The 24,827-nt window shown below is 50.4% G+C and overlaps 5 protein-coding genes across 5 annotated transcripts; 3 read left to right on the top strand and 2 right to left on the bottom strand.

The window, feature by feature from the left end:
• Positions 1-6,811: 6,811 nt before the first annotated feature.
• Positions 6,812-7,129, top strand: BP5553_04090 (uncharacterized protein; the record flags this gene model as incomplete). The annotated part of the gene is made up of 1 exon (XM_032012713.1): positions 6,812-7,129. One exon carries the CDS (start codon positions 6,812-6,814, stop codon positions 7,127-7,129), a length of 318 nt encoding a protein of 105 aa, XP_031872406.1.
• Positions 7,130-9,505: 2,376 nt separating this feature from the next.
• Positions 9,506-13,409, top strand: BP5553_04089 (Cell division control protein-like protein Cdc25; the record flags this gene model as incomplete). The annotated part of the gene is made up of 5 exons (XM_032012712.1): positions 9,506-10,399; positions 10,454-12,724; positions 12,782-12,998; positions 13,056-13,326; positions 13,379-13,409. The coding sequence occupies 5 exons, from the start codon at positions 9,506-9,508 to the stop codon at positions 13,407-13,409; spliced, it is 3,684 nt and encodes a 1,227-aa protein (XP_031872405.1).
• Positions 13,410-16,543: 3,134 nt separating this feature from the next.
• BP5553_04088 (AdoMet-dependent rRNA methyltransferase SPB1) lies at positions 16,544-19,144 on the bottom strand (the record flags this gene model as incomplete). Its single annotated transcript, XM_032012711.1, has 3 exons — positions 16,544-17,097; positions 17,149-18,928; positions 18,977-19,144. The coding sequence occupies 3 exons, from the start codon at positions 19,142-19,144 to the stop codon at positions 16,544-16,546; spliced, it is 2,502 nt and encodes an 833-aa protein (XP_031872404.1).
• Positions 19,145-19,526: 382 nt separating this feature from the next.
• Positions 19,527-21,800, top strand: BP5553_04087 (WD40 repeat-like protein; the record flags this gene model as incomplete). Its single annotated transcript, XM_032012710.1, has 3 exons — positions 19,527-20,175; positions 20,235-20,345; positions 20,395-21,800. 3 exons carry the CDS (start codon positions 19,527-19,529, stop codon positions 21,798-21,800), a joined length of 2,166 nt encoding a protein of 721 aa, XP_031872403.1.
• A 388-nt stretch (positions 21,801-22,188) lies between these two features.
• On the bottom strand, positions 22,189-24,566 carry BP5553_04086 (Catalase; the record flags this gene model as incomplete). Its single annotated transcript, XM_032012709.1, has 4 exons — positions 22,189-23,321; positions 23,374-23,904; positions 23,954-24,278; positions 24,330-24,566. The coding sequence occupies 4 exons, from the start codon at positions 24,564-24,566 to the stop codon at positions 22,189-22,191; spliced, it is 2,226 nt and encodes a 741-aa protein (XP_031872402.1).
• Positions 24,567-24,827: the final 261 nt, after the last annotated feature.

Here is a 24,827-nt window from a genome sequence, read left to right as displayed (position 1 = left end):
CAGGGAGGTCGGTAATTGGCGTAGCGGGGGGGGGCAGCTGGGCAGTTGGCCAGTTCGGCTTGCGTGTGCGACACTGCTACAGCCTGGGACGCGGTGCTGGGCAGCGGGCTTCAGTGGGCTCCAGTGGGCTCTACACCAGTAGCAGTTGTTCTAGAAAAAGAACCCCTCCCCTCCCTGGAAGGGCTTTAAAGCAGCAGCATTATTGCTGATTATTACTTACTGTATGATTTATTCTTATCACCACCCACCACCCACCCACATGGCACATGGCACTGCTGCCCTTCCCCCCTCCCCCTTGCCTCCAGCCACAGCCACTACCATCCCTCCCGCCTTATTTAGGCCATTGTTTGCACCGCCACGAGTCGACAGCCAACAAGCGGGCGCCGGGAGTAGAGCACAGCCAGCACCTCCGTCCAGACTCTGAAGGTGTAGGTGTAGGTGTAGATGTACCGAGTACTTCGTAGAGAAACCCGTATATACTCCATAGTCTCGTGTCAGACTAAATATCCTGAATAATGGCAAACTTGTGAGGGCACTGCCCGTAGCACACTGCCTAGCATGCTACCGATCTACACCTGGCACCTCTTGCTTAATTATCCTCCACTATGAACCAGATACTCTACCGCACTGTACATCGCTGTACTGTACTGTACCACCGTGCGGTGTGCACAGCGCGCAGCGCACCCCGTACCGGCTACTTTGTAGGACGCTGTACGTACAGCCTCTCCGGGCTCCGAACTCCAGTGTCCAGTAGTCTCCAGCTGATTATTGCTGCATCAACGCCGGCATTGCCGTGGTCTCGGGGTTAGAGCGAAGCCTGAGCCTGAGCCTGTGTCTGAGGCCCGCCCCGCACGAACAGGCCCTACCCTTATTAGTGCCCTCAGCACACTGACAGCCCTGGAATTGACTTGTGCTTTCCGCTACGCGCACGCAGTGCTTTCGTACCGGTACTTTGTCTTGGTCATAGTTCATGTCGCCTTTGACCGCCAAGTGAGGTACATGTGCAGTACATGTATGGAGTACATACCGCGCCTGCTAAACTCCCTACATGAACTATGTACAGGTACCTTAGTGCGTGACGTACCAGTCTAGCGGGGCCTCATTCACTCATTAACTCATTGCTCCGGGGAAGAATGCCCCCACCACTGCGTTGTACATCAGTGCCAGTGCCAGTACCTATTCACTACCTATCCCTTGGCTCCTACTGTACTTTGGATTGCATCTTTTTTTTGCTTTTGTTTCGAATTTTTCCATAGTCGTGGTGGATTAAGAAGAAAAAAAACCCCTTCTTCAATATGCGAGGCTGTTGGTCCTGTTCTTTAGTTCTTCCTCTTCCATGGGCTCATGGGCACATGGGCACCTCGGTGTCAATTCGTCAGCCCACAACCATTCAGGAGTACTCCCGTACCACCGCCTTCGCCGATATCAAACCCACCAGCATAATAATATCCCAATATTATAGTATCATAATATAATAGGCCAAGGGTGGTTCCGGCCGACAGCGATTGCGCGGTTCCTGGATTCTCATCTGATCCTGCCCTATCAATTTCTCAAATTCTTCGGACGGTCGGTGACACCGCCGGGTAACTCGCTGCAAGGGACGCCGTGAGGACGATGATCATCGCATCCGCCGAGAAAACGTTGGGCCTCCAGACGTCGCCATTTGCTTCTATTAGCATCGTGGCTTTTAGAACCAACTGGAAAAGCTGAGCCCTTTGCCCCCCCAAAAGCAACATGAGCCAGCCACCCGCTATCGAGTCTCGGCCGCGGATCGCCTTTGCTTTTGGCGGCCTAGATAATAATAACAAACAAAACATGATTAGAGGCACTTTCGCGGTTATGTCGCGGTTAACCCCCCCTTCCCCCCATTTATTATTTTTTGCCCCTCAACCAGCGTCGGGGAGCTGTCAGCTCGCACAGCGAACGCTCGTCGCCGAGAAACCGCCTGACGTCGCGCCATGTGAAGAGCGGGGACAAGTCGAGTCGTGCCAGCGCAGAGCTTCAGAGCGGTCACGACGCGGCTGCTGCTACTGCCCCTCGTCACCTCGTTTGGGGGATTCGCATTCTGGCTCTAACGGAAGCATCGCGGCGAGGTCGAAGTCTAACGCGCGGTGGGGATTTTGTATCTCACCGCTCAGGGCAATGCGGTCCAGTTAGGCACAAAGCACCTTCACTTGCAGCGCATTATCGCGTTTGCGTCTGATAAATAACTCTTTGATACAGCACAGCACCGTCCTCCGTACAGCACTAAGGTACGAGTGCTACAGCCAGACCCCACCCCGTCCCATCCCACATGCATAGCGGGGGCGGCCCGCTGCTTTTGAGCGCTCGCTACTACAACAACACCACCAACACGGGCTCCTGCCACTCCTCCGTGATAATACGATCATACACTCCGTCCTCCCCCCCTTTCAGCCATTTCCCATACTCGTCGCGAAGCCATTGGCCACCGCGCCTGACACGCGTGACACGTCGCCTGAAGGGGATCCAGTGTCTCTTGCTCCAGCATCCAGTGTATGCTCCATCACGAGTCGATATCCATACGTTGGGAGGCTACCTACTTCTCTGGACACCCCGGAATTCCTTTGTGGTTGTGGTATTTGCTCCTCTTCGTCCCCGGCCTCCCTGGTTCCAACTTCCAACACGGCCAAAAAACCGGGCACGAACAACCTACTACTGTAGTAGTACCTACGGACGACTCTACAAACACCGCAAAGCCCGTCCGTGGTCGCCGCTAAAAGCAAACGGAAACTTGCTAAATCGCCGTTCGACCCGGTCGTCCACTCCACCGTCAGCCTCCTAGCTCGAGAAAGGCGAGGCCTGGTCAAGCAGCTAGTACCTTCGTAGCCAGCTAGGAAGCTTCCCCGGGACCCGTTTGCTAATCCCGGCTGCAACCTTGCTCCCGTTCCGGATCAGGCGAGGGCGCTCAAGGGGCCAGAAATTTCGGGGCATGGAATGGAAATGATCGTGGAAAAGCAAGCGCTGCAGGATTCTCGACGCAACCCAATGCAACCGATCGCCTCTAGCAGAATGGTTTGTTCGCAGCTTGACGTGCGTCCAGCTGAGAATCGATATTCGCCCAGCAAACAAACAAGATATTCGGAATCCGAAAAGTGAGCCATCACTCGGGAATTCGAAAATAAACACTGCATTTCGAAAGATATTCCGTCCAAGTGCCGTGCCCACCCACTATCCGGCAATCAGAAAGCCATCCCTTTGAATGCTTCCTTCTGCCCCTCATAGAAGCCTGAAGAATGTTTCGAAAGGTTCTATCTCCTATCTCTCCCCATCCTGCCTTCATCCCCGAAATTATCTTATACCGCTCCCAGCATTATTCTCCCAGCCCTGGAGGCTCGCCAAACCCTCCGGCCGCCTCTGATAGGACATCTCGACTCGCATACTTCCCAGATGAGACACGAGGGTATTTCGCATCAGATCCTACCTTGACCAAAAATGGCGAGATTTTATCCCAAAAACGAGGCCCTAATCTTGTGCACACGGGTCCGGGATCCAGGGGCCCGGGGCCCGGGGCAGTCAAGGTGCCATTTCCAACCTGTTCAGGACGCCACAGGTACCCAATCAACTCCTTCCCTCCCACAAGATTTGGGCCCGGATCTCTACGCCTCAGAATCCAGCAAACGGCAGGCTGGGTCTCAGTCGACCTAGCGCACGGAGCAATTCAGCTAACTAGAAGCTCTACAAATTCCGGAACGAGTGCTTCGGAGTCAGTTCGCTTTCATGCTTTCATGCTTTGTTTTCCAAGGGCCGTTCCACCCTCGGAACCTGATCCGCGAGCTCGCCCCAGGGCCCCAGCCCCAGGCATGGTCCTTTGCGGGGCAGTCTGATCTGCGATTTTTGGAAATTACGAGCGGCCAGATGCATCTTGCGGGTGGAGCGGGAGGGGCACACTGAGACGTCACTACTGTCATAAACGGGTACGGTCCGTCGAGCGCTTTTTATAGCCACTGCGGAAATTGGTGCGATGGGGGGCAATCATGGCATGGCATCTCGTCGCTACCAGGGGAATGGGTCATGGCTTCGATTTATATCAGCCTTTGGAGACCGGTGGACTCTTCTAGCTCCTTGATCAGCAGCTCACGATGCGGGCCTGTGGTATACAGGTCCGAAATGAGCGAATGTGAAGGCAAGGCAGACAAGGTGTGATTTATCATATTTGGTCAGCAAAAGGGGGGGCTCTGTTCGCTTTGGTGATTGATCAGAAGATGTTTCAAATGACAAACGAAATGGAGAGACGATGACGAGGAAATATCACAGTATTTTTTAACTAACTTATCACAGATGTTTTTGGCTATCTTACTAACCCTGCTGGTTTTTACTCTAAAGATTTCCTCGCAGCGCAGCGAGCACTTCACACATCGACGAAGATCCTCTTCAATATCACGAACAGGAGGATGCCGACTTCGTACCTACGTTGTCAATCCCGTCGACTATCCAAAAAGCAACTCCACTCCTCTCCCACCAAGACAACCTCCATAACGAGTCAGCAAATCCTCCAGAAATGCATGTAAAACGCCCTCGTTACACCACCCGCCACCACCAACGGCCGTACATATATTTAGGTACCTTGGTATATAAAAACGAAGCACAACAGCACACAAGCTATCAACTCCCAACACAATTTTCTTATTTCACACATCACAGAGAACTACCCGATGCCCGTCTTCGGATCACGTCCGCATCCGTAACCCGCGCGGATACGAACATAGGGGAGGAGGCAGGGCATTAACTAGGACTAACTAAATGGCCTCGGGGACGTGGCTACCCGTTCCGGCCGGGTAGATGGGTGTGTCTAGGTTACTAAGAGAGATTTTTTCTAATAGTTATATTTATTATATTTGAGGTTTGCTTTTGTTCCTTGGAAGGTAGGCTCGTAGTAGGTAGGTAGGTAGTGTGTGTTTGGTATCATTTTGATAAAAAAGTGATGTAGAGGGAGAGTGGAGAGAATTAAGGGGCTCGAATCACCCAACCAAAACCAAAAATCCAACCGGTGGGATTTTTTAATTTATACAGACATCAGAAACTGCTAGATTGGGACTGTTTCCCAGTATAATATAGATTAACCTTCCTACGTATGTACCCATATACCTAAAGGTTGTGTAGTACGGCAAGGTACATTACACGATGAACTGCAGGACTCCGGAGAGATACAGTACATAACTAAGGTAGGTTACCTATAGTCTGTATACAACCAACAAAAGGCAAAGAGACAGACCGAGTATGCGCAGCAATAAAAACGCGTTCTCGGTGCAGCGGCCGAAATGGAAATAGAAACCCCCCGATTAAATAGATAGATACTGTAGATATATAAAAAAAAAGTCGGCCCGACCTTGACTGTGGCAGCCATTTTTTTTTGTTTTGGGTTTGTTGCTTCCGACCGACCGACTGGACGGAGTGCGTTCCCGTTATGGCGGGTGGTGGGAAGTGGGTGGGAAGTTCTTGGGGGGCCATATCGTATACTATATCTGATATATTGCATGAGTCGGGTTGTCGGGTTGATAGGAAGATCGTTTTTTCTTTCTTCTTGGTTTTGTTTCATTTTGGTTTAAGGGGGGACGAGGAGGATCAACTGGGCACGAAAGTAAGAAGGAAAAAAAAAACGTATTTTCGGATTCCTGATGATCCATTTTGCTGACCTAGGTAGAAACAGTCTTAGCAATATAAGTTGGGGTTACACAAGCACACGGCGCAAATGCCTTCTTCTGGACATTTTCTTGCCCACACTCAACTGACTCTGACACCAACCTCCAGCACCACCAGGGCCCACCAGTCGCTACTCTTTACTAAGAAGCCCCCTTTTCAGTGCAGGGCTGATCTCATATATCCAACAAGTCAGAGACCCATGTGCGTTCGCATGGGCGGGCAGGCAATAAATAACAACAACGTGAGGATAGAGTGCTGGGGACTGGGGAAAAGGAAGGGGAGAGGGGGGGTTGCCTTTCAATATCGAACGACAAAAATGCGGAGAAGGTCCAGCCGTGGGTCGTCGGGTATGCCGGGAGGGAATTCCAAAAAGAAATGCAAAAGAAAAATCCCATTTCGAGGGATTTTCCCGTTTGGGGCATTTATATTGAGGTCCGGCGGCGCGAGCCCATAAGCATGGTTAAGTCTCGGCCAATGAATAGGCTGAAGGATGGGAAATGGGAATGGGTGTGTCCGCTGCTATCGGTAACGAGAGATGTATTGGGGGGTGAGGGGACGGAGGGTGTGGGCTTCTTTCGTCCTTCCCTCCACAGATCCTTTCTCTCTAGCTAGATCGCCTGCATATTCCTTCGAACTGCTGGCCGCATATTCAGCGGCCCTCTTTCCACCCAGAGTAGCCAGCAGCAGCAAAGTTGCTGCAATGAATTTTTTAATTCCCCGATACGCTGCGTGGCTGCTGCAGATGCGAATGCAGAGGCCATGCAAGTAGCACACTTGTGGCTGAGAGCTGTATAAACGGTTCCCGCTACAGTATTTGCAACGTTGGTGGTGGTGGACGAGGAGGAGGAAGATGACGAAACGTTGTGTTTCTTGGACTCCCCTGCTCGCCTGAATTTGTGTACTCGCCATGTACGTATATGGCAACCCTCTTCCATAGTTTGGGTATGACTATGTATGTCCCATGCCGCAGCTGAGGTCAGAAGCTGACGATCGTTTGCCTTGAATGGATTTGAAATGCTTCGGTATGGCGCGAACTGTGAAGATACGATAGGCCCAAACCGATTGAGATACTTCGTAAGTATCGTCGGATCTAGCGCGGGGTTCCTTGACTGGGATTGCTGCCATGCTTACTCCCCTTCATCATATGCTCATGCGTGTTCGCTATCCCGCTGGTTCCGCTGATTTGGTCGTCGAACGGGAAGTCGACGGATTGCACCGCTGCAAGACATCTGGCGCATTCCTCGATGGTCGGGTTGGCCCGTCCCGTGGCTTACGGACCATGTGCGAAAGAGCGTACGTAAGGTCAGACTTGCTCGGTATCATGTATCAAACAGATATCAGCCAGCGGGAGGCAGATGTGAACTCTGGAACTGGAAAGATACCGCCTGGGGTTGGGCCTGCCAGCTGGCAAGGTCTTAGGGTCTTGGAGTCTTGGACGCTCGGATTCTACCCAGAGCGGTCGAGCTGAGCTGCAGTGGCTGGTGGCACGGCGGGTGTAGCTACTGTACACATGTCGAGATATGTAGGTGATTTATATATATATATATCATCTTCAGCAATTACCACTGGCCGTCCACATTGGGTGATCGGACTGGCGGGTCTGCAGGGGGCCATACATACATACTGTAGGTTGGTACATATGTATGTACACCTATATGTAGAATATAGGTCTAGTAGTAACGGAGACGACAGGATGTTCCCAGGGGGAGAGGGACTATGCTTGGGCGGTGGGAATCATCATGACACACGGACGATGCATGGCGAAGGGGTAATAGTAACAGTAATAATAATGACAATCACCCAAGACCTTTTGGACGCCAAATAATAATGGCGTACACTGCGGCAGCCATTCGCCGCCTCGTAGCAGTCTGGATTTCCCATTCCCCGGGACCGATACTTAGCTGGGCGAGTGGCGAGACGGGTGCTAGACCTCGGCGGTGCGGTTACGAAGGACTCTATTACTAGGCGAGCTGATTGTGGGGTTGACAGCTTGTTGACCAGTGCTGAGGATGTGGATGTGGATATGCCATTTGGCGAACCGTGAAAGGTTCCGTGGGCCCCATGGCCTGATAGGAGTTGGAATTGTAGTTGGTGGTTCGAGGTTGGAGGGTTGGAGGGTTGGAGCATTCTGGGAACAGGGCCATGCAGTCAAATAATTAATAGGTAATAATACAGAGGAGAGAAAGCAATAGGCAAGAGGCAGAGCTGGTGGATACTCCGAAGGACTGGATGCTGGAAATAATTCGAAATAGAAGAAGGCCGCTCAGGGCCTTTAGGGCCTTTAGGGCCTTTTAGGGTTTCCTGGGCGGGGGTCCCACACACGCTGTAGGCTGGGCAGAGGCCTATTTGTACCACTGACAGCGACTGCTTTCCTCGATTCTGCTCCACCAGAGCCCCAATAATCAATAATCCCTCCCCCTCCTGCTCCTCCTCCGCCTACAGTAGCATCTCGCCCCAATACGCCGATGGTAGTATAGGAATAGTAATAATGAACTGCTGCTCGCCCGAGCACGGAAAACATTCTCTTGTTCTCGCTCGTGTTCTGAGTTCTGATATGCACTACGGACTCTCTCCCTCCCTCCCTTCGTATCCATCTGTCTCCGTACTACTCTATCTACTACTCCACTACTTCGTACTCTACTCCCGTATAACCTCCTCCAACCTCCAACCACTCCCGTATCGATAGCGATTGGTAACCACTTTCTCGTCCCTATCAACCGCCACCCGGGTTGGTTCTGCGCCGTGCCCGGTTGCCCCCCAGGTCGCCTCTTCGCTTTCCTTCTTCTTCTTGTTCTTCTTCTTATTATTATTGAATCATAAATCATAAATCATACCTCGCAATCTCGTCCGATTACAGTACTACGATTCCGTCCTTACTACGTCTTCAAGTTCCTGCTATTATTCGACGTGCTCGTCTTTCGATCTTCGACCTTCGTCCCTAGCTCCCTTTCCCCTTCCCCCTTTCCCTTCCGCTCGGCGTCCCCAGTCACGGGTCCGTAGTCCGTGTCCTCCAGGCTTCAGGCTTCAGGCTTCAGGCGTCGGGCTCCAGGCTTCAACTCGCCCCATCCGCCAATTCCCCAGGCAGAACCTCCAGGCTTCAGACGCTTTGGCTCGTCAACCCATCATATCATCCTCAACGCCATTGATTGAGGCGCCCACACTCCGAGCAAGCCAGACAAGACACAGACACAGGCACAGACACATACACAGACACATACTCACTTTCCCCCCTCCTTCCCCTCGCCTCCACCCACTCGACTCAACTCGAATCCGGTTGCTGCTGCTGCTGCTACTGCTACTGCTACCGCAACTGCTGCCTCGTCTCCTCCGCCGGTCCAAAAGCCTCTCGCGCCTCTCACGCTCTCTCTCGCGCTGTCTCTGAGCTCGCCGTCTTCTCCCACGGTGCTGTCACAACCCCGAAACCCCAGCGAATTAAAGCGCCTGCTAGCACATTACCCGCCCGAAAAGAACGCCCGCCAACGACCACTCACGTCGCCAATCTCCCCAGCATTTTCCCTAGGACCTCCAGAGGCTCCTCCCTCCCTCCTTTATCCTGCCCCTCCATACGAGTGAGTGGCAGCATCCCCATCCCCATCCCCATCCCCATCCCCCAATATAATCCCCAGTCCCATACCATACCACTCTGCGATACATTCGCTACACCCCCAACCGCATTGCGAGCGGCGCCCTGACCGGAAACCAGCAGTTGAACGAAAGTTGAACCACCACGAACCGCCTCCGATTTCCACGAAACCCTCCCCGCCGCGAACAATGCTTCGATAATACTGGTGTCCGAGGCAGACCTATCCACCAATCCACCGCACCGCACCGCACCACGTTCACGATGCTTATGACTATGCAAAGTTGGAACCCGCAATCCAGCAACTACTACAAACCCAGCACCAGCCAACCCACCAACGCAGCTGCACAGAATAACGAGAGGAATCCGCGGCGGTCCCCTTCGCCTGGCCGATCGCACACCCACTTCGCCTCCTCCTCCTCCGACGAGGCCTCCGCAGCTGGCCAGCGGTCCAAGCCGGCGGCAAGGCGCCGTTCACCGCCTCTGATGAATGCGTTATTAGGGAACGCGCCGCAGCCCGTGATGTACGTGCGGGCGCTGTACGACTACGAGGCCGATGATCGCACGAGCTTGAGCTTTCACGAAGGAGATGTCATCCAGGTCATCACCCAGCTGGAAAGCGGCTGGTGGGACGGCGTGATCAACGGGGTGCGAGGCTGGTTCCCCAGTAATTACTGCCAGGTGATCGCCAATCCGGATGATGCCGCGGAGGACAATATAAACGGTTTAAGAGGGCATTCGGACGAGGACGATGCCGGCGATGATGAGGAGGAATCCGAGGAGGAGGAGGAGCATTACGAGGAGGATGCCGCTGATTCGGAACGGGGCGATACTACACAGCTACCCATCGAAGGGGTAACAAAAAGTGAGCGGACCAGGGCCGATTTCTGGATACCCCAGGCCACCCCCGACGGAAGATTATTTTATTTTAATACGGAGACGGGCGAGAGTAGCATGGAGCTTCCTCTTGAATCGCCATCGTCGGCGACTGAGAGTGGACCCCGTAATCGGATGAATGTTAATATTCCAGAGAAGACCAGGCCACCTCCAGAGATGATGGCTCGGGGCTACATTCAAGACGAAGATGACGATTCGGAAGGAAATTCGGCTTCAGAGCTAGAAGGAGAGTCTCTTATGCTTGCATCACGGAGCGCTTTTGTAAGTTCTCAATCTCTCCCACTTTTTTAACTTTGCTTGCTGACCAGAGACCAGCAAAAAAAGCGACGCTCTTTCGTTTCCGACGGTGTATCTCCCGCAACTTCTATGGATTCAATCAATGACCCATCGCCAAAATCAAGATCCGACCCATTCTCAACCTCGATGCCCATTATGGGCCCCTCCACTACTTCCTTCACCAACCCCGCACTCAGCCCCCCACATACTGCGGCACTCCCTCGGTCATTCTTTGACGATGGCGCTGCTTCCCCGTTAACTTGGAATAGATTGGTAGCGAAGATGAAGAGGGCAATTGACCGATATAGGGAAGCCATCATCAATGGCGACCGGTCAGAGTATGTGCGTCGGGCCGAAGATATTTCAGACCACCTCCGGCTGTTGCTCGCGGCAGGATCAGGAACAACGGACAACCACTCCGGCCAGCCCTCTATCATATCGACGAATAAGGCGCTATATCCCCATTTTCGGGATATGATGTCAAAATTCTCCAAGTTGGTTATATCTTCCCATATTGCTGCCGCCGACTGGCCAAATGCGGAATCGTATCAGAAATGCCTCCAAGAGGCAGACGGGGTTCTGCAAGGAGTATTCAGTTATGTGGAGGTGGCAAGACAACAGCGAGGAGAAGATATACCGCGCCTCCTACCGGGATTCGTCATTGGCAGTACAACTGGGGGTAGTTGGCAGCATAATGGACTTGGTTCTCGGGATCCCCTGACGTCAAATTTCCTAGACGAAGAGGACGCGCTTGCTGAACCTTCTGCCACTCTTGATGCTGGTCTAATGGAGCGTATTGACGATTTGAAGCGGATGCTAATTTCAAGTATACGGAAACTGGAGGAACATCTTGTGGTCACGGAACAAATCGTCTCTCCTTATAGACATGAGCTGATCGGGAACAACGTGTGTTCTGCCGCCAAGAAGGTTCTGGAAATGTTCAGACCTTGGGTCTCAACCATTGAATCCATCAGCCTATCATCACTAGGTAGTGCCTTCCAAAACCCGCAGTTGGTTGACTTCGCGGTGTATAAGCAGAATTTGTATGACAATATGTCAGATCTTGTTTTAGGTTGTCAAGTCGTGGCAGGGCCACTGGGTGATGAGTGGGCCGAGGTTCGTGGCGATTCGCTCGAAGGTCGACTTAACTATGTCCGACATTGCGCCAAGCAGCTCGAGACCAACTCCTCGCATATTGGCTTTTCACTTCAACTATTGGGCGAACAGGTACAAATGGCCATACAGCAACAGGACAGCCGGCATGTCCGCCCTCGTGAAGATAGTCTACAGCGGGATCCAAGGAGAGTGGAAAGCACCATATACGAGCGTCCTCATCAACGGTCTGACTCGCGAATCAATCAGGTCTTGAGACCTGGACTGGCTGGTATCGGTCAATCACAGTCTTTCACGGAGGGCGATCCAACGGCGAATTTCCGCAAGGGCGAAAATTCAAAAGTACGGAAGTTCTTTGGAGAAGAGCCACGGTCAGATGAGACTCCCGATTTCCTCAAGCTTGACCATGAGCAAGACATCTCATGGGACACCAAGGTCGAGCCTCCACAATTGAAGGGGGGAACATTATTGGCATTGGTTGAGCAATTGACTCGCCACGATAAGCTTGACTCGAGCTTCAACAACACTTTCCTCTTAACGTATCGATCTTTCACCAATGCTCGAGAGCTCTTTGAGTACCTTGTCAGGAGATTCCAGACCCAGCCACCTGAAGGGATGGCCCAGGGGGATTATGAGATGTGGAGAGACCGCAAACAGAAGCCCATCAGATTCCGGGTGGTCAATATCCTCAAGAGTTGGTTTGATAACTTCTGGATGGAAGACCAGAGTGACGATACCAAGTCTCTAATACGTGATGTCTATGCCTTCGCCAGAGACACGGTCAAGACAACCGAAACTCCTGGATCTGGACCCTTAATGACGGTTCTCGAGCAGCGGCTGCGCGGACAAGACCCCTCCGCAAAGCGACTTGTTTTGACGTTGAGCCAAAATGCTCCACAACCTATCATACCCAAGAACATGAAGAAGTTGAAGTTCCTGGATATTGATGTAACCGAATTTGCGCGCCAGCTGACTATTGTGGAGTCAAAGCTTTACGGGAAGATCAAGCCTACAGAATGTCTCAACAAGACTTGGCAAAAGAAGGTCGGCGAGGGTGACCCAGAACCGGCGCCAAACGTCAAGGCGCTCATCCTTCACTCTAATCAATTGACCAATTGGGTGGCGGAGATGATTTTGACTCAGGCGGAGGTGAAGAAGCGTGTTGTCGTTGTCAAACATTTCGTTCAAGTAGCTGATGTAAGTTGCTGACCGCTACCTAAACCTCCCAATCCTTGCTAGGTACTAATTGGACAGAAATGCCGGCAACTCAACAACTACTCCACGTTGACATCGATCATCTCTGCTTTGGGTACCGCGCCTATCCATCGTCTAAAGCGGACATGGGACCTGGTCCCTCAGAAGACCCTTACCGTGCTCGAAGGCATGCGCCGGCTTATGGGTAGCACGAAGAACTTTGGTGAATACAGAGAGAGCTTGCATCTGGCCAACCCGCCATGTATACCCTTCTTTGGTACGTCATCTTCTCTATTTTTATGTCTTTTGCTCTCTTCAATACTCATGGAATTAGGCGTGTATCTCACGGATCTCACATTCATCGAAGATGGTATCCCATCCATCATCAAAAAGTCGACGTTAATAAACTTTGCCAAACGGGCCAAGACAGCTGAAGTCATCCGCGATATCCAGCAGTACCAGAACGTACCTTATCCCTTGCAACCAGTAGTGGAGCTCCAGGAGTATATTTTGAGCAATATGCAAGCGGCAGGGGATGTGCACGAGATGTATGAGAGGAGCTTGACAGTAGAGCCACGTGAGCGAGAAGATGAAAAGATAGTGAGGTATGTTAAAATGCAGCCTGGCGTGGGCTACTATGGCACACTCATGTCATAGTTACCACGCGGAGAAATGGAAAGCTTGCTAGTCATTGACTGGACACCGTCCCCTGCAAGAAATGTGCTTACACAGTTTGGTGTGATCCTAGGGTCTTGGCAGAATCAGGCTTCCTATGAGCCGCCCATAATGTCAATTACCAACACAAGCCTCGTGTTCCACGCATGAGGTTTTACGTCGCATCAGCCGCACGAGCGGGATGCTTGATGACCGTAACGATACACACATATTCCCCGCAAACTACCTTGTCACGGATTCGCTATATACCTTACATACCTTACATACGCCGCCTCGGAACTTCTCCGGCACGATGGAGCTAGACAACGGCTCCCAAGTTCCACCATCGTTTCCATACACGATATCTCGAGATCTAATGTGCCCAACTGTGGCACGCATTTCTCGAGGATCGCTTTATATCTATCTATTCACCGTACACAAATTCCATCACATAGAAGGCATTGATTTTTATTTGGCCCACAACCATAAGGAGCTCATGGCGAGAAAACATTTTTTACCAAACAACAGGAGGGACTGGCGTCTGAACCTAGTGTGCCCACACTTTTTTTGCATTATTTTACTTAGCTCCGGGGATAATTATTATTTCTACAGGGCATGGGATGAAGGAGGCGGGTACTTTTTTTGAGCGGGGATCGCTGGGTGAGGGCAGACATGGGTTGCACTGATGGAATGGCAAAGCCGTTTTGCAAGGCATTTTTCTCGGAATTACCAGCCAAATCCTATAGAAAACCAGTTGAAAAATGCAAAATAAATGATCCCCTCGCGGCTAATAATTTGTTGGAATTTGAACCGGAGAGTCTCAGGTGGCTGTTAACTGTGAGAAGAACGGGTCGGTAGGTAGGTAGCCAAGTAAAAGGTTTTCAAGAGCCGGTGGATGGCACTGTACTGTACCTCTGCTCGTATAACACCCCGTATGCAGGACGGCGGCATGGAAATGGCAGTTAAGTTAGTTTAGTCTCCCACCAGTCCAGATCAGTTAAATCTGCCACTGTAGTGGCTTATTATTCCCCATCCCATCCCGTCCCGTCCTCAAAAACAGGGGGTGGGATTGCCTACCTAACCCTAGCTTATATACCCCACACAACCTCGGCGAAACAAACTTTTCCGCACCCGCAATGCTGGAATCCGGGGTACATGGAAAGTACTATCGCAGAGTGCAGCCATATATACCACCCCGCATATAACACAAGCATTTTTTTTTAATATGCTAAATAAACGACAACACACACCACACACATATCCAACATGGAAAATGAAAATTATATTGGGCGGGTAATTGGGGCCGGAGGGGTGGAGTGGACGGGGGGGGGACGGGGGGATTGAGATGAGGGGATGGTTGTAGGGGGGAGGGGATTAGGCTAAATGGATGGACTGGGTGAGCGAGGGATGAGAGGGGATGGTGGTGCAGTGGTGAGGCGCGTTGGGTTGTTGGTGGTGCTACGTAGTAGTGCGAAGTTAGTGGTAGTATGCGTAGGGAATTGTTTTATAGTGAGAGGGGTGAGTCGGTAGTTAGGGGAGCTGGATGGAATAATGGAATAATGTAGTTAGTTAGTTAGTTAATGCGGGGAATGGGGAATTTTTTAATATCTGGGAGGAAGGGGAGATAGATCGTCGTTGTTGGATGGTGTGTTAACTGAGTTATACGGGGTATAAAATGGCTACATGGATGGACGCTGATCGTCGCGTGGTTGCTGGGTATAGGTACCTTAGGTACTGTACAAATCCTTACGGAGGGCTCGCATGCCAAGTACTGGGCTTATTCTGTTTGTAGTCTCCTATAGCTAGTTTCTTTGCATTCGCTTTTAAATGTGTGTTGTTACCTTATGGTAAGTATAGAACCAGTAGGTCTTGAGTCTTGACCACACGGCGTATCAATGAGTACCTAGGTACCTATGAATTCTTCCTTCCCCTTTGCAGAATGCAGTGTATTTATTGGCATTTACTACCCAACTTATTTTTACTCTCGATCATGGCTTCTATCACTAACATGTCCATCCATTACTTCGGAGCTACCAAGATCACACGACCTTAACTTTTGCTTTCCAGTTACCTTATACTACAACTTAAAGAATTATCTACTCTTTCAATTATTTAGCCTTCCATATATCTTCAAGATCCCCCATCGACGCTCCATCCCCATAGCATCGTCTCACGGTATGTAGTCAGCCTCCCTGCCGACGGCAACCTGCATATGGCATGCATGTATCCATGGGCGCACCTCCTTTGGCTGCCGTGGTCTATATAATGACCACCTGCCCTCCTCTGCAGGCATTGGCCAAGAGTTCGTTTTCATGATTCTCATCTCGTCGTTTCCTTCTACGATTCATTGACATATCTCCCACCGTTCCTACCGACACATCGAGGAATAAATTACTTAACCAGTTGAAACCCATCGACTAAACTACTAAACTACGACTTACCGGCTCCCTTATACCAACTCCTATTTCGATTAGGTTATTAAAGTTAGGATTTCGTTAAACCCCTTAAAACCGACTCTACGATATTATTGTAACTTCAGGGATTCTAGTGACGGGACACTTCTATCCTTACCCTTATAATTCAATGCGTCAACAGGCACCGGAGACAAAGCTTTCTGAATACAAAAACTTATCGAGCCCGACTACATATATTTACTAGCGATGCCTGAAAGGAGACCTTACCAGCTTGTGGAAACATCACCAATTCGCTAGAGAGATGGAGCGGTTGTCTTGACATATCTCTACCGTCTATAGATACCACTTGCTAGTACTTTATATAAGAACGAAGATGCCTTATGATTCTTCTTGTTGTTTATTAAACGAAGGATGAATTATATAATTGTGGCCTACGCTGTATTAATGTTCTATGGGGTTTGGAATAACGAGGTCTTAGGAATTCCTAAATCCAGTGCTAAGGAGGAATTATGTCATTTACATTTAATGTTTTCTGTTACTCATTGTTTGCGCATTAGCTGCTTCCTCTACCAAGCCATCGCACCTAATAGAAGGCTCAATAGAATCCCAAAGGGTAGAGCAGGGTGGTGTTTTGGAAAACAAGAAATTGGAATATTTATTGGTATGTATCATATTCATTTCCGAATCGTACGTCTCGACATTTCGACGGCCAGAAAGTAGCCGCCCATTATTCCCCAGTTACGTTACGCACCCCTCACTTCCTCTTCTTCGCAGCCCTCTTCTCACCCCTAACATCCTTCTTCAACCTAGCATCCACAATCTTATACTTCCCCTTAACGCCCCTAGGTCTTCCAGCAATACCTCTATTGCCGCCACGCGCAACCACGACACTAACCTGCCGTTTGGGCCTCTTCTTCGTTGCCCCCTTCATCAACTTCACAATACTTGACGCCTTATCCTTCTCATTCAGGCCCTCATCGTCTAGTAGCAGCGCCGACTTCTTCCGCATCTTCTCTAGTCGCTGTGCTGCCTTGAACTTCTTCCTATCCTTGGCTTCACGTACTTTCTTGATAGGTCGGGCGTTCAAAGCACGTAGTTTCTCTTTAATGGCAGCTGCGCCCGCGGCGCTGATAGGGCGATGGGGTTTGTCGTGACGCCCCTCGTCATCTAGGAACCACTCGGGAAGACCGTCACGGTCTTTGAAGGTGTATTTGTTGAAACCCTCGTCGATGAGGTCTTGAGTGGTCCTCTGGCCCGAGGCAATTTGCTGAGCGAGGGTCATGGCTTCAGCCGTTATAATGTCGATGTCTAGTTATTATGTTAGTTTGGACTGGGTGCAACGAATCGGATCAAACGTACCTAATCTGCCATCTTTACGAGGCTCCTCCTCCCACTGTGTGTCTTTGGCCGCCTTCACAACCTCAAACCCACCCTCGTCCTCATCCGAGCTTTCACCCTCCTCAGCTTCGTCAGCGTCCGGGACGTCAGACTCGGAATCAGGTTCTGCCTCGGCAACGTCCTTTTGCATCATCGAGTCCAAAGCTTCAAGATCTTCAGCTATCTCTTCATCTCCTTCTTCCAACTCGTCCTCGGGCTCTGCTTCCTCAGGTATCCCTCCTATATCCTTAAAGATATCTTGGTCAAAGAATTGCGTGGCACGTCTAGATAGACCGCCAGCTTTTTTGTCGGCGCGTTGCAAATCTGTCAATAACGAGCGTTTCGAAGGCATCTCCTCGTCCGACGAATCGTCGCTAGAATCCTCCTCAAGCTTATCTCCGTCGTCACTGCCATGGCCATCTGCCGAGAAGCCATCCCAATCGCCATCTTCGTGCTCCTTTCGTGCCTTCTTCGCGCGGAACTTCGCATCGGAGCTAGATTTCCGGTCCTGGTATTGCTCATACATAAAATCCATTTCTCTGTCCAGCTGGTCTTGCTCCTCATCACTCTCCTCGTCCGTGTCTCCAGATCCAAACCCGTCATCGTCCTTGCGATCGGATTCCTTGAGGATACCCATCTTGCCTTTTGCAATCTTGTCCACAGCGCCTGTCTTGTCGATCGGCTTTAAGGCAAACATCGTGTGGTCTCCACTGGATTGCTCAAGACCAATTTCCGTGGGAACAGTCATGTTGAGTTGCATCCGTATTATCTCCCTCTGCTTCTTCTCATTCTCCTTCCGCTTTTCACGCTTCCTGCGGCCTTTTTCCTTGTCGGTCAGCGCCTGTAATTCTTCCTGGATCTTCAACTCCTCGTCTATAGACTCGACATCAGCCACCTCTTCGTCCTCAGCAGCTTTGGCAGACTTCTTTGTAGCAAAGCCAAACTTTTCCCGAACTTTTAATCGCCACTTCAAAAGAGTTTTGAATTCCTTCCTTCCAAGCACCTTGAGATCCGCACAACAGTCACGGATCTCTTGTGTCGTCTCCGGCAATTTATCGAGAGCAGCCAGAGCGACGTCGCCATTTGGTGGTTGTTCAAAACTTAACTTATTCTTGCTACCAAGAATCTCTATAGGATCTATAGTCTGGATGAATTCGCTAGCTGTCACTTCCTTGAATTGAGTGTAATTCCCTTCCTCGTAACCGTCCCTCTTCCGCTTCTTAATCTCCGGATTGTACACTTTTGCTTCATTGTTAGGCGTGGGGTCCGACAACTCGGCAAAGACGGATCTGGGATCCAGAAATTTGGGATCGATCTTTTTAGGCGCTTTGAATCCACGACAGACGACGAAGATCTCGGCGGAGACGTTTCTTGACGATGGAGGCTTCGTCGCTTCAACCTTTGTGAATAGCTGATTGAAGACCCAGAGAAGACTGTTGTAATCTTTCGACCTGAAGACCTTGGTAACAAAAGTTCCTCCTTCGACCAGAAATTCCGTAGCCAGCTTCATTGCCTGCAACACCAATTCTGCCTGATTGAAAGAATCTTGCACCCAGGCCGTACCCACATTGGGAGCGCCATCGTGAAGAACGGTATCCGCTTTCCAGGTCTTTAGATGTTGCCGAATCGTAGCCCGACATTTATCAGTGGTGATATCGCTTTGGAAGGTTATAGCTCGTGGGATTGGTTTAATTGGGGAAAGATCCACGCCGATAATTAGACTGCTCACTGGCATCGTCTCCGCAGCAACTTGACACCACGACTAGCCACTTGTTAGATAGAGGCGACTGACCGGACAACGGTAACTTACTCCAGGAGCAGCGCAAAGATCCAGCAGGACCTTGCTCTTTTCTAAGAACCCATACTTCTTATTCAGCTGGATCAGTTTGAACGCAGCTCTGGCTCTGTATCCCTTCTCCTTGGCCAATTTATACCACTTGTCGAGACGACCTTTGCCATGCTTCTTTTGAATACCCATGATGGCCGAGGGATATGGGCTTGAGAGTGGCGCGGGTTAGGAAATGGGGGAATATTGCGCTCTTCCAGTCGCAGCTCGGAGTCGGTCGTGATAATATTTTTCGTTTCGCAGTGGAGGGAATTTCATGCCCAGCCACTAAGATAGGCGATAAGGACCCTTCCACTTAACGCCACGCAAATCCCAACGCGTAACGAGAGACGCGACCTGAACTTCAGGCGTCTCGGTCCGTGATATGCTCCGTTGCCTCCAACCTCCCTTCAATTCGACTTTTGGAAAAGGAAAACTGGAATCCTCTGATATTTATATCGACTCTTGATCTTCCAGCCGGGTACTGGTACTCAGCACCACCACTCGCCTTTCCTCACCGTTCCTCAGCTTCAAGATGTCGACCTCCCCCACCGCTGCACAATATGCCCATCCGCCATCCTCACCTCCCAGAATATGTCCGCCAACACCAACACGCAGGTCGATGAGGACAAAAGAAAAGGCTAATCCTTCAATAACACCTCGAAAGTTCAGACGCTTCTTCACTCCTCGATCCCACGGGTCGCAGCACACTAGTGCTGCCCGTCAAGCCCTCTTCGATATCACCGCCCCTGCCAACAACCGTAATGTAGTCCAGTCCAGTCCATTGCGGGCTAAGGAAACCGACACCGGCAATGAGAATAGCCCTCCATTTACGAGAGACCTGAAGAGAAGAAAGATGTTCCATACACCCGAGTCATCGCCGGAGCACGCATGTTCGAGGAAGAGGCAAGGCACAATCGGCAAGGATCGGCAGGTAGAGGAAGAGAAAGGCAATTCGCATAATTTACGGTCTTCACCTTGTGTGCGAGCGTCTTCAAAGATGATATCTTTCAGTGATGAGGAGCAAGATACGGAGTATGAAGAGGATGATGCTGTTTTACCCCAGAAACCATTACAGCGAGTTGCTCCCTTAATCGACCGAGGACTTAGTGGCCGGTTATTGCAATTGAGCTTTGGGAGTTCAACTCGAGGTACCCGGCAGCGCTATGAGTATCCTGTCAATGGTCAGTCACTAATACTCTCTACTGCATTGGCCCGAAGGCATACTGATAATCACTTTCAGATTGGCAAGACGAGACGTCGAAATTTTACAGCAGACCGTCTGATGTTCACACTTGTACTAGTATCGAAGGACCAGCTCTTTGTATACCATTTTGTGCAACGAGTTGTAATAGTAAGCATTCTTCAATCTACAACAAGTCCAGTATACTGACTCTATGAAGCAAATACCTTGACTGCTATTGGCGACGAAGAAGGTCGTGTGCGACTTCTAGAGTCTGGCGGAAATAGCCATCCCCCGTTCTCGGAATCCTATCTTTCATTCCGAGTACACACGAACGCCATCATCGATATGACATTTTCAGATGACGACACTCTCTTAGCCACAGCTTCGGGAGACTCGACTGCAAGGGTGGTGGACATGAGAACTCAAACCACCATCGCCGTTCTCGGCAACCACTACGCATCATTGAAACAAGTGCGATTCCAACCTGGTGCTAATAACCACAGCGTAATTGCAACTTCTAGTAGGGATGGCAGTGTACAGATATGGGACTTAAGATGCAAAGGCCTCGATGGTCCCGTGAATCATATCCAGGCCCCCGTTGAACCACACCGAACGACGACTCGGTCTGAGACACAAAAATTGCTCTACGGTCGCCCCATTAATAGCATATATGATGTCCATAAGCCTTCCTCCAACCAACATCAAGCAGCCGCTATCATTCCAATGGACGCCCCATCGCGAGGCGAGGCATCTCGTCGAGTAGGCGACGTCTCCGTAACAGCAATCTCATTCCTACCTCCGGGGCAAGAACATCTTCTCCTCACCGCTTCCGAGGCCGACGCTTCTGTTAAGCTCTGGGATATCCGCAGCTTGCAGAGTAAGCGCAAGTCACAAATCCCGCTCTCCTCAACACGCAAACCGCAATCGCACAACCAATGGCGGCATTTCGGGGTCACGTCCATGAACCTCAGTACCGACTCCAGCAGGCTATATACGCTGTGTAAGGACAACACTGTCTACGCATACTCCACAGCTCATCTCATCCTCGGTCAAGCACCTGAGCTATCCATCGATAATGAGAGACGAGGCGGGCAACGAGCTACGCAGGAAGGATTGGGCCCATTATATGGATTTCGCCATCCCAAATTCCACGCCACATCCTTTTACGTCAAGTCTGCTATTCGAAAGGCAAGGAACGGCCACAGCGAAGTGTTGGCTGTGGGAAGTAGTGATGGTTCAGCGATACTATTCCCCACCGACGAACGATATTTCCCCAAGCCACGGCCCTCCCATCCTCAAAGCGACGAACTATGCAGCTCTCCTATGATTCCCCAGCGCCCTGCATTAAGAAGATGCGGTAGCACCCTTGGAAGCAGGCAGGATGATTCTATACCGATCTCTACCAACGGAACTGCGCTAATTAGGGGCCATGATCGGGAAGTTGGGTCTTTGACTTGGACCTCGAACGGGGAACTTGTTACTGTTGGTGATGATTACTTTGTTAGGGTTTGGAGGGAGGATGAGGATGCGAGGGATTTAAGGACTGGGGGAGAGGCCGAGGGAAAACGGTGGGGGTGTGGGTGGGCCGATGTGAGAGAAGGGTACGATGACGATGACTGTTAAAGGGCATGTGTGAATGAGTGGTAGAGAGTGTGGTGATTGGGTTACATTATGTGTTTTAAGCGTCTATTGTATAGCGAGCGGCATTGACCTAAGGTTGTTCGGAGTAAGGAATAAGAATTCAATATGTTTCATGAGATAAATACCACTTCCCTTTTTATTATAGATTGAGGTCATCCGTGGAAGGTCTATCTAGAATTAGACCAGGATACTTTAGAATACCAGATAAAATTAGATCCGAGTTTTGATAACCAACTCAACTAAATAAAGCCATTCTTCTACGATTACATGCGCAACTACCGAGTACGATGCTATTGAATCCAAAGTGCTTAAGGCCTTAAATATTTTTACTGAAAGACTTTTGACTACCTAGTTACTTAACAATCCAATCCTAATAAGCAACCAATTCGGTCAAACCATCCAACTCACGCTGGTAATTCCTATGCAGAGAAATATTATACGCATAAGCATCCAAAAAGCTTTTCGCCCCCTTAGCCATCTTCAAAGCGTTGCCTACACTGATCTTCCCTCCCGCCGATGTAACAACACCATAGCAGTCCACAACCTCTCCATCCCCACTTTCACTAAACCGCATACCCTCAATCCCAATGGCAGCTTTTACGATCTTGACACCATCTCCAGAAGCGCCAATGGTCTTGCAGTGCCCAAAGGCTTCGCGGATCCAATGAAGTACGCGGCCTTGTTTGATGAGCGTGGTAATATGCTCTCCGCCAGGGATATATATAGAGTCGAAGAGCGTGCTCCTCATGCTTTCAAAGTGGTGATCTGGTTTGACGCTCTTGCCTGAGCTCTTGATTTCAGATTTGCGTGGGCCGATGGTGAAGCAGAATGCATTAGCTGCACTAAGAGCACCCTTCACAGCTTCGTATTCAGCGAAGTTGAAGCCGTCACCGACGATGATGGCGACCATGCGTGATGCAATCGTGGGTTGGTAACCAAGTGCTTCTGGTGCAAAATGCCCTTGTGACAGGGCCGCGGATTTCTTGCCATGGTTGGGACGGGATTCTTGCTCTGGTTTCGGAGCGCCGACTTTATCTGATACGGCTTGGGCGAGCTCCAGACTGATCTCGGCGAGACGCTCGACTAGGCGCTCGTATACGATCGGGTCCTCGCACTTGGATAGCTCAAAACTAAGTGCCTTGATGATGTGTAGTTTCTCATGTGGAGCCATCGAGTTCCAGAAGAGTTGGGCTTGGTTTACATGCTCTGAGAATTTGACCGAGTTGAGGCGCTGCTTCATGGCCACGACCTTCTGGGGATAGTCGACGTATGCGCCTTCTGAGATGGTTCCAGGTGGGACCACGGATCCACGATTTGGCCAGTAGTTGAATTGGCCTTTGGTGATTCGGTGACGGAGCGCTCCGTCTCGGTGGTGGTTCATTACGGGACAGACGGGGCGGTTGACAGGCAGTTCTTGGAAGTTTACACCTAACCGGGAGATCTGAGTATCAAAGTACGAAAAGTTGCGGCCTTGGAGAAGAGGATCATCAGAAAACCCGATCCCTAGAGTTTGTTAGACGCTGCGTATGTGGAAAATAGCAGAGGCGGACTTTACCAGGTACAATATGAGCGGTACAGAATGCTACTTGTTCAATCTGGGGGAAGAACTCGTCAACGTTCCTGTTTAGTTCCATCTCTCCAATATAGCGCACGGGGAAAACCTCCTCAGGCCAGATCTTGGTAGCATCAAGGATATCAAAGTCGAACTCATCGGCACGAGATTCGGGACAAATCTGGATCCCAAACTTCCAGGTTGGGTAAACACCATTCTCGATCGCGGTATAGAGATCCCTGCGGTGGTAATCTGGATCCTGTCCAGAGATCTTGAGAGCCTCGTCCCAGACCAAAGAATGGACACCAATGGTAGGAGTCCAGTGGAATTTCACGAAAGACCGAACACCTTCCTTGTTAATGAGGGTGAAAGTATTGACACCAAATCCTTGCATCATGCGGAAAGATCGTGGGATCCCACGATCGCTCATCGCCCACATGAACATGTGAGTGGCCTCCTTATGCATGTATTGGAAGTCCCAGAAGTTATTATGGGCGGACTGAGCCTGCGGTATCTCTGTTTGGGGTTCAGGTTCTAAATGTGTTAGCCAATAAGTCTCGACCTATGATGGAATAGAACATACTGCCTGCGTGGATGACATCTGGAAATTTAATAGCATCCTGGATGAAGAAAACCGGTATATCATTTCCAACAATGTCCCAATTACCTTCCTCCGTATATAATTTAACGGCAAAGCCTCGAACATCCCGAACGGTGTCAGAGCTACCCCTAGATCCTAAAACGGTCGAGAATCGGACGAAAACTGGCGTAGTCCGCGATGTGTCGGTGAGAACACCAGCACTGGTAACATCCTCGGCGCTCTCATACAACTTGAACGTGCCAAAAGCTCCCGATCCACGAGCATGGACAACTCGTTCTGGGATGCGTTCATGGTCAAATCTCATAATCTGCCGTAGTTATAAGTAGAATCCCAATACCGAGAAACAATGCTGACGTACCTTCTCCCTTGCAAAGTTATCCTCCAACAACGCTGGACCCTGTTTATCGCCAGTCGAAGCCTTAAGCCAAACATCGGTGTTATGCTGCAACACCCCAAAATCACTGGTAATGCGGTCCGATTCACTGGGATCGAATGTCTCCGGCTTCATGTTTTGGACCTTCTTGTTCGTCGCCATGGCACCACCAGCCACTGCCTCACCGGCTCTCTGCACTGTACCAGCAACGGCTTTTTGCATATTGGATGAATAAACGTAGGTGACAAAGAGTCAAGAGACAGATATGGACAAGGACTGCGAGAGAGGGATCGCGGTATCGATTATAAAGGGAAACCCCATGATAGGGAGAATTAATCAAATTATAAGAGAATGCACCTACCTTACACATCCGTACCCCGCTGAATGACGTTGGTCGGATTTGCGAAGGTTTGAGGCATCACCGTAGCATTCAACCGTGATGTTGACGTATTGCCGTGTTACTGTTTATGGTTTTGGCCAACG

This window comes from Venustampulla echinocandica (assembly GCF_003357145.1).
Source record: "Venustampulla echinocandica strain BP 5553 chromosome Unknown scaffold_1, whole genome shotgun sequence".
Lineage (NCBI taxonomy): Eukaryota > Fungi > Ascomycota > Leotiomycetes > Helotiales > Pleuroascaceae > Venustampulla > Venustampulla echinocandica.
This window is presented reverse-complemented; position numbering and strand designations above follow the sequence as displayed.